This window comes from Arachis duranensis, chromosome 5 (genome assembly GCF_000817695.3).
Source record: "Arachis duranensis cultivar V14167 chromosome 5, aradu.V14167.gnm2.J7QH, whole genome shotgun sequence".
NCBI lineage: Eukaryota > Viridiplantae > Streptophyta > Magnoliopsida > Fabales > Fabaceae > Arachis > Arachis duranensis.
In genome coordinates, this window is record NC_029776.3 from 103,057,696 (window position 1) to 103,067,644 (window position 9,949).

General features: G+C 31.8%; 1 protein-coding gene and 1 long non-coding RNA gene across 3 annotated transcripts; one reads left to right on the top strand and one right to left on the bottom strand.

The window, feature by feature from the left end:
* The first annotated feature begins 752 nt into the window (after positions 1-752).
* On the top strand, positions 753-8,262 carry LOC107491246 (chaperonin 60 subunit beta 4, chloroplastic). The gene is made up of 14 exons (XM_016112049.3): positions 753-1,112; positions 1,209-1,334; positions 2,611-2,748; positions 3,495-3,590; positions 3,782-4,024; positions 4,200-4,434; positions 5,122-5,291; positions 5,901-5,978; positions 6,080-6,151; positions 6,387-6,491; positions 6,569-6,661; positions 6,749-6,841; positions 7,161-7,287; positions 7,379-8,262. Exons 1-14 carry the CDS (start codon positions 966-968, stop codon positions 7,399-7,401), a joined length of 1,746 nt encoding a protein of 581 aa, XP_015967535.1. The 5' UTR covers positions 753-965; the 3' UTR covers positions 7,402-8,262.
* LOC107491020 (uncharacterized) lies at positions 6,164-9,307 on the bottom strand. Of its 2 annotated transcripts, XR_008009615.1 has the most exons (4): positions 9,117-9,290; positions 8,963-9,018; positions 8,736-8,882; positions 6,164-6,470 (listed from the first exon to the last, which is right to left on the bottom strand). It is a non-coding gene; the product is annotated as an uncharacterized LOC107491020 (long non-coding RNA). The 2 variants fall into 2 exon arrangements; XR_001592518.2 differs by lacking the exon at positions 6,164-6,470 and having other exon boundaries at positions 8,549-8,882; positions 9,117-9,307.
* Positions 9,308-9,949: the final 642 nt, after the last annotated feature.

Genomic DNA, 9,949 nt, shown 5'->3' on the forward strand with positions numbered 1-9,949 from the left:
TGAATCCAAATCAATTTCTCATTTTTTATTTTATTAGATAAATTAGTCATCTAATAAATTCTACTATTAATTTAAAATAAACAAACACCCATTAGAATATAACACATCAAAAAAAAAAATATATACATGTTATTTTAGAGAGAATAGAGTAGTATTTACCAAAAAAAAAATATATTGTGTGTTTATTCAACTTGACATCGAATTCATGTATATGTTTTTACCAACCACATATCGTTTAATGACTAAAATATATATGTTTTGTTAACTAAATATAAAAAATATTAATAATATATCTTTTGTTGTAAAATAAAAATAAAGGCCAAATATAAATTTATATGCAACAAGTCCAAATACAAATAAATTATTTTTTTATTATTTAAATTTTTTATGGTCCAACATTCACTCAATCCATTAAATCAAACATCAATATTTAAAAAAAAAATAAACCAGTCATGATATTATTAGTCCAACCGAATCACAATATACTAGTTTGTAATTAGAATAAGTATTGGATTACATATAGAATTATAAAAAACTTATATATAGAATTAATCTTAATTACACATTAAGAATATTTCTACTTAGTTCACCAAAATCCAGAGGATACTTTTTCCACCAAAGACATTTCCAAAACTCAAATAAGCTCTAAGCTCGGTCTCTCATATTTTGAAAAATCACAAATAAATCCCATTTTTCTGAAAATTCCGCATATATAAATTTTTCTTCGCCACGAAACGGAATAGTGCCAAAACCAATCCAAAAGATATTTTTTCTTCGCATTTTCTCATCAAAGATAAGAGTTTACGGATATTTCTTCGACTCGAGAGTGTAGAGTGTCACTTGCCACTCTTATCCGGCCTCCAGGCTCCAACATTGCCCAAACTCCAAATTATTGCAGCACGTATTACATTATACAAATCGCAACACAACACAGCACAAGCTTCCACGTAAATTAAACCATAGCAATGGCATGTTCTCCATCACCTATATCTGCATTCTCCTTTGCCAATTCATCACTTCCAAGACCCCGAACACCTTCTGTTCTATATCCAAGAGCTATGGCCAAAGAGCTTTACTTTAACCACGATGGTTCAGCTACAAAGAAGCTTCTGGTAATAATAATAATAATAATTATAGTAGTAGTTGTTGTTTTGACACCACAAATTTTGTTTAGATTTTGTTGGGTTCACTAAAATGAGATGATGCAGGCAGGGGTGGACATGGTGGCAGAGCTGCTTGGAGTTACATTGGGTCCAAAGGGCAGAAATGTTGTGCTCCAGAATAAGTATGGACCTCCCAAGATCGTCAATGATGGAGAAACTGTTCTCAAAGAGGTTTCTTCCTTTTCAAAAATTCATTTTTTTATTTAGAAGATATAATATATTATATCCACAATTCTTTAAGAACAATTCTAATTTTGTGCCAAGAGAAGGAATACGAGGGCATAGTTTATTTCGAAAAATTAATAAAATAAAATGATACATCTTTTTAAATAGTCATCTAATTATATATTAGAAGAATTTTCATCTCTTTACTATTCTTCTTTGCACCCTCTATTAAATAAGAGTAAATGGTCAAAATTATTCTTAAAAGATTACTCATTTTTAAATTAATGTTCAAAAATTTTTTTTTTAATTAAATTCTTCTTTTAAAGATTTTAAGTTTGTTATTAGTTCTTTTATCACTTTATTTGCTAACGCATCAAAATTTATCGACGTGACCCGTTAATTAAAGAAAAAGTATAGGTAGATAATAAAAATATTAAATAATGTGAATAATAGATATATCGGATGTTCATTTTATTAGGTGTATGGATGGTTATTTTAATATTAAAATTTAGAAAATTAATTTAGAGGTGTAATATGTTTTTATTTGATTGATGGTTGTTTATGTTGTTCAACATGGTCATTGTTTACCTAACACTCTCCTTAATTAATACCATATTGGCCACAACACATACCAAATAATTCTAATTAATTGCTAAGATAATAAATTTATACAACTAGATCAAATCTTCAATTTAGAATTGATTTAATCTAATTTCATAAATTTATCATATTAGTAATTAATGTTGTAAGCAATAGAATGACTAATGTGATTAGTTTAAAATAAAAAAAAAACGAATTTAATTAAAAAAATTCAAAAATTAATTTAAAAATGAATGATCTTTTAAAAATAAATTTAATCATTTATTCTATTAAATAACTTTAGCAATCCTCTAACAACAACAATAACTCTGAGTTTAATTTATGCAAGTAACTTGCAACGTCATTTTAAAAGACCGGTAAAACTTTTGTAATAGTTATAGACAATAAACATTGAAAAAATAATGCGAAAGAGAATATATGGGTTTCACATGGCTGGAAACTTTTGTCTCACAATCATTAAATACCACCCTGAGTAGCTGATGTAGATACTTTGCAATCATTTTCAATATCAAGTACTCGGATTACATTTAATTATTCAAAACAGTATTATCCATCGAGTTCATTTTTATGGAATTTGTTTGAGTTGAACGTCTAGAGTTTTATGATGAATTTCTAGTCTAACAATTTGACACGGATTTATGTTTATTTTGTTTTATTTATTTATTTTCAAATGTGATTTTAGATTGAATTGGAAGACCCATTGGAGAATGTTGGAGTTAAATTGGTAAGACAAGCAGGTGCAAAAACCAATGACCTTGCTGGTGATGGCTCCACTACATCCATTGTTCTTGCTCACGGCCTAATCACCGAGGGCACGAAGGTACACACACAACCACTAAATCAGTATCATTTCTTCTTCAATTACTTCACATTGAGTAGATGTTCCCTTTACTTTAAGGATTAAAAATCAGAATCACTATATGAAAGAAGAAGAAAGAAAAAAAAAAAGGAAAAAAATTTAATTGGCTGGATTCCTGTCTAAGCTAATAAGATTCTAAGGCGGAAACTATTTCACATAGTGCACTGCCTCCGAGATAGCCATAAGATCAGCAATATAGTAGGCAGTTCTTTGAACCAAGCTAATATTGGTCTTCCAATTTTAACTTACAGTCACTAAGTCGTTTTTTATAATGTTTGTTAAATTTCTGGGAGAAGAACAAAATAAAAAGATAATATTATATAAAGTTATTGTATTGAAGTTATTTTACATGATACAAGAGTCATGCTATTTATAAATACTGATTTAACTCCCAACTATAACAACTCTAATAATATTTTAATAATGTTATCTTCACTTTGATCTCTATTCACCATCGAGAAAGCCTCCAAACAGTCTGTTTCACGAAACAAGAATCAAACCTCTCGAAAAGCATGAAGCTTAGCATGGAAAACACTAACATTCTCTAACCTCCCCATGCAACCTTCCAACTAGTTCACATCCCACTTGTGAATAACGCAACCAAAACCAGCAGTAACATAAAAAAGTGTTGGTTAATTTTGGTGCTTCCAGATTGTAAGGTATTGTCGTATATTGATGTGCTCTTGTTTTTCCCTTTCCTTTTGTAGGTTATTGCAGCTGGAATGAATCCTGTTCAAATTGCTCGTGGAATTGAGAAGACAGCAGCAGCACTTGTTGCTGAACTCAATTTGATGTCAAGAGAAGTAAGCTCCATCTTGATGTAACTTTTCTGGTTCTGTTTTGAAGAATTGGGGATTTCAAGAATCATAGTAAAAAAAATTATCTGGTTGCAGATGTTGGTTTAATTATGGTTTTTGCTGGCTGCCAATTGTCACTTGTCACTTGGAAAAACTCAAAGTCTTGCTGAATTCAACAAGATTGGTTGCATTTGTAGGTTGAGGATCATGAACTCACACATGTTGCAGCTGTCAGCGCCGGGAATGATTATGTTATTGGAAACATGATTTCCGAGGCCCTGCATAAAGTAGGAAGGAAGGGAGTAGTGACAATTGAGAAAGGAAGGTGCACTGAGAATAGTCTAGAGATAGTGGAAGGAATGCAATTCGATCGCGGATATCTTTCGCCATACTTTGTAACTGATCGAAGAAAGATGACTGTTGAACTCCATAACTGCAAGGTATAACAGCTATCATGTACATAAACTTCAAAAATTGGTGACATGTATTAATACTTGTATCTTGTACCAATACTCATTTGGTGCTTCTGCATTAATATTATGTTAGAAGCTTTGTTGTTAGAATCTTTTTTCTCTAACTTGTGCATCCGTATTGGTGCATAATTATTTGTTACAGTTGCTTTTGGTGGACAAAAAAATCACAAACCCGAAGGAGATGATTAACATATTGAATAGTGCTGTGATAGAGAAGTATCCAATTATGATAGTTGCAGAAGGCATTGAGCAAGAAGCTCTAGCACCGATCATAAAAAATAAGCTCAAGGGTGTGCTGAAGGTAGCTGCAATCAAGGCTCCAGCATTTGGCGAGCGCAAAACGCACTATTTAGAAGACATTGCCATCTTGACAGGAGGTACAAGATCGAAAGTTCTTCAACTTAGAAGCTTAATCATATTGTGTTACTAAGAATCTAGTGTTATATTCAAACAGATGAACTCAGCCCTTGCATGAAATTGGTTTATAACTTGAAAAGGGAAGGTAATAACAAATAAATGAAGCACTAGTTACCATCTGCACCATTGTGATTTAGGCTTGGATTGAAAAGTTTTTTGGAGAAGTGCTTGTGTTTTCAAAAGCGCAAATACCACGTTTTATATTTGGTAAATAAAAAAATCATGTACTTATATTTATAATTTTGTATAATTTACAAAAGATAGAAATGCTTTTAAAAATACTTAAAAATGAGCTTTTTAAAATTAGTTTGTTCTTATCATAATTAAAAAGTCTAATATAACCTCAATCTTAATAAATATCTAAATTTACTTATATTTATATCTATTGTGATTTTTTAAAATCTTAAAACTCTTTTATTAAACACAATTATTGCTACTTGTACTTGCTAAAAGTTATGTTTAATTTGATATACCAAACATAAATGCTATAACTTTTAAAAGTTATTTTTAAAAAGCTAGCTTTAACGAGCTACTTTCCAAAAGTAACAGTTTTACGAAATCAAATACAAGTCTTGAAGTGTAAGCTGTTATTCTCTACTGATTTTTACTTCTTTTCTTTGTTGGCTTTTCAAACTTTTTTTCTACAGGTACTGTAATCAGAGAAGATATGGGTTTGACACTTGAAAAAGCTAGCAAGGATGTGCTAGGTTCTGCTACAAAAGTTGTCATAACAAAGAATTCTACCTTAATAGTTACCGATGGGTCTACACGATCTGCTGTCGAAAAGAGGGTTGATCAAATTCGGAGCCTTGTTGAGGTGCATGCAGAACTTTGGCTTTTGAGATTCAGCACATTATGCAGAAAATGAAATATAAAAGAATATCGCATTTGACTAGTGTTAAGTTATACAATAACATATTGCACGGTTAACATATATAGGATAAACTATTGGTCCCAAAAGATTTAATCTTTGACAAAATAGTGTTGGAAAAAAGAAATGAGTGTTGCCCCTCCAAATATGATTCCAATTGAATAAAATGCACCATTTTTTTCATTAGTGTCAAAATGGCTCATTTGTTGGACTATATGTAAAATTATTTAGAAAGTACATAAAAAAATTGAGAAAGAAATTCAATTTCAAAAACATTTTTCCAATCTACTTTTTTAAATTTTTTCCAAAAAAAGTTTAAAATTATTATGTTTAAAAAATAAATAGGCTTACAAAAAACTGCTTTAAAATCTAATCTCTAAAGTTCTTTTTCCAAATATGTTTTTCTATATTTATTGCATTCGGTTTGATAGTCTTTGAAGGAACAAAATATCATTTCTTTGTTTTGAGAACCATTTTCAAAAATTAATTTTTTTAAGCCAAAATGGTAATTTACTCAATATAATGGGATTAACACATTTTATTTCACACTTGCAGAACACTGAAGAAAATTTCCAAAAGAAGATATTAAGTGAAAGGATAGCAAGATTATCAGGGGGAATTGCCATTCTTCAGGTAACGTGAATCACATTTTATTTTGCACCTTGATAATCTAGAATGTAACGTTCTTGCTTCTAAGTGCATTCACAGTTTAGCACGTGAAATCTAAACCATAGGTAGGAGCACAAACACAAGTAGAGTTGAAGGACAAACAACTAAGAATTGAAGATGCTCTCAATGCAACCAAGGTATTCCCATTTCTTAGATCTAACAAAAGAGTAATACTATGGTGAATGGTGAAGATTGTTTGTTTTACAATAAGAAAAATATTAAAAAATAAAAATATCATGTATAATGCACACTTGCCTTAAAATGTAGTTACAATCTCCATTTTTTATCCAACTTCATTCTTCACCAAAGAAATTCCCCTAACGGGATACTGTGCTTAGTCAATCTCTAAACTTCTGACTCCAAACATTGCAGGCAGCAATCGAGGAAGGTGTAGTGGTTGGTGGCGGCTGCAGCCTCTTAAGGCTATCCCAGAAGGTGGATAGCATAAAAAACCTCCTAGAAAATGAAGAACAAAAGGTAATTATCTGCTTTATGAAGCTATGTCTCCCATCATCTTAACTAGCGTAGAATCTATAACAAGTATATATCTGCAGATTGGAGCTGAGATCTTCAAAAGATCTTTGAGCTATCCTGCTAGAATGATAGCCAAAAATGCTGGTGTAAATGGCAACGTCGTCGTGGAAAAGGTTCTTCTCAGATTTTTCCGTCTGCTGCAGCTTTTAGTCAATTCAACTCATAACAGATATTGAATCGGGACTTCTTGTGTGTTGCAGGTTTTATCGGATGATAATGCGCATTTTGGCTATAATGCTTCGAAAGAACGTTATGAGGATCTTATGAAGGCCGGGATCATGGATCCAACAAAGGTTAATTTTTATTTCTGCCATTGATTTTATTCATTATGACGTGTAAGTAATTATTATAAGATTCAAAAGCAGTATGCCAAAATAAGTATCTTATTGTATGAATTTAATGAAGCCAGTGATCACAGTGTTTCTGGATCAGAAATATTGACTAAAGTTCTCTATCCATACTAATATTATTCATTTTATAATGATAATTTTGATAGTTCTTTTTTTATGAAAGGGAGGAGCTTGAGTAGGCGGAAATTATGGAGGAAGCGGGAACAAATTCCACGTGAAAAATTAATCTTTGATACTTAGTTATTAGTTTTGTAATCTGCAGGTAGTTAGATGCTGCATAGAGCATGCAGCATCTGTGGCGAAGGCATTTCTTACATCTAATGCTGTTGTCGTGGAACGCAAGGAAATATGGCGCATTCCCAGGATAAACCCCATGGCTGCTGCCTCAGGTAATCAAAATCCTTCTATTTCAAATGATCATTCATTCTACTTATGTCAATTTTGGTCCTCAAATGGCATTGTTGAAATTTGATTATTCAGGTTTAGGACCACTTGGGCTTTAAGAAGGAAAATTGTACAGTGAAGTTGAGCTTCTAGCAACTGGCTTATATTTAATTACCATACAAGAAATTTAGGCAGAGGGAAGACACAACAAATGCATTTTTTTTCATTTCGGTATAAATGATGGCATCAATTCGTACTAGAAAACCCAACTTAATTTAATTGGTGATGGCTAGCTTGAAGGACTGCATTAAAGGGAAGTGCTTAACATGTGTATAGAAGGAAAATATTTGTTACATTTCAGTTACTACTCCGTCCAATTTAAGCTGTGGTTGTTACAATTAGATTTTTTAGCTGTAGGCTGCAGAATAAATGTTTTTCTTATATGTAATGCAATATAGTATGATGTTAACAAGATCAAAAAACATAGAAGTACTGCATGAGTGATGCTGATGAGCCATATCCTCGTGTGCACAACTCTTGTTCTTTTTCTTCATCTTTCAGATATTTCTAGTTCCGTAGTTATAAACTTTGTTGCTGTACTTCTCTTTAATTTCTAAAACTTTTTCTATTAGTTTCTTGTAAAAGTCAATATCGGTATTTCCACATGTAATTGCCTCGACTAAAACTATAGTTTTGTCCTCCCTAAAATTTATAAATTACTTAATAGTCTTAACGTTTTTATAAGAATCAAGTTTTTCTTTTTTTAACCAACAATTAATCAACAAAATAGTGGATGAAGAAAGATTAAGAAAAGAGAAAAAAAAACATTTAAAGGTCGAGTTAAAAAAAATGGTTTTCAATTTCAATGACTGGCCACGGGATCATAATCTAGTGACTATCTCACTATGCTCCTTAATCAATTTGACGAGGGTTTGTATCATAATCTAGTGACTTTCAGGCTCTTTCATTTTCTTAACAATATAGGTTACTCCAGAAAAAGATCAAGAAACTAAATAAATTAGCGTGGAATTCATGAAAGGAGTTTTGATCTTCAGGTCAAAACTAACAATTAAATATCCAACCAATTCTCATTAATTCATCAACGATTCACAACACGATGTCACCACTTACCATAATTTACTAAGTAGGGGATACCTCACCCTCTCACGGCCTCTGGCTCAAATTTTCACATCATAACTTTTCATAGGCAATTCAACACAATATCCATTAAATCAATCATGCATACATACATTACAACACCATCAATTTCTATTAAACTTACCAAAACATTTAATTCTCAAATTCACAACATATCACAATATTCTTCAACACAATGATACACACTAAGCCCCATACCATCATCAACAATCATCATCCAACACTATCTTAAAAGCAATTAACACAAGTTTTCACATAATTTTACATAATTCCTACCCGAAATCAAGACCCGTACCTTATTGACGGCAGTTTTTCAACACTTGAATTCTCTTCTCGATCACACCGAAACGTCAATCAACGGCACTAAGCCTCCACCAAGTGCTCCGCAAACAGCCCAAGCATTCAATTCCGCAACAATCCAATGCCAAACACTCAATTCACTCTATTAAATCCAATTTCATCAAAATCTCAACTTAAGGCTCATATAAATTGGGGGTTTCAAGGAGAAAAAGGTCAATTTACCTTATCTCGTTCAAAACTTGTGTGGAAGCTAACTACAATCCATGCTAGAACTTTCCCTATTGTATTAAAATCACAAAAATCTCAACACTCCATACCCAAAACGCGAAAATGAAGGAAAACTCGAAAATGGCTCAAGGTTCTTAGGAGTACTCACCTTAAAAATGGTATAGAATCGAAGAGGAAGTGGAGAGCGATGCGTAATTACAAACGGATCTTCGATCTACAGTTGAAAGTTACGTGGATTTGAAATTTGTGATGAATAGTGAAGTTTAAGGTTCTTCTCTTCCTCTCTTCTTTCTATTCGTGGCTCATTCTCTCAAATGAGGGGGAATATGTGCTGAAATGAGTGTGTCAAGAGTGTTGTGTGGGTATATGTAGTATGGGCTTGGCCCAACATGGGCCCATTTGTGATTTTTGGTCATTGGTTCTATCTAGAATCAAAATCTTTAAAATAAGCGTTCAGACTTTCATTCTAAATATTTTTCTTATTATTTTTACAGTTTTCATTTTCTTACATGCAGTACCGACTGAAATTAAGCCGATACAACTAACTTTAACCTTGATATGCACTTTTCCGAAATTAATCATATCTCTGCGCTCAAACTTATTTTTTTCATTTATCTGAATTTTACATCATCTTTTCGGTTTTTTCAATTAAATTTAAGGTAAATTTTTGCTCTTTTCTATGTCTAAAAAACCCCACTTGAAGGCCATATGAAGCATGTATTAGGAGCCAAAAAAATTCATGCTCAGAGTGGTGGAAGTTCATCACTTTTTCAGAACACCAATTCGATCAAGAAGATTCAAAATTCATTAATTGTCTTTCTCCATTTATTTAGTTAATTTCTAGTGCTGAATTAAATAAGAGGTAACGGTTAGGGTTAGTTAAAATATTGTGTGTTCTTATGAACCACTTTGTGATGATTTTGTGCCTAATTCATAATTCAAAAATTGTGTGAAGCATCTCTATTTTCGACTTGTGGCTTG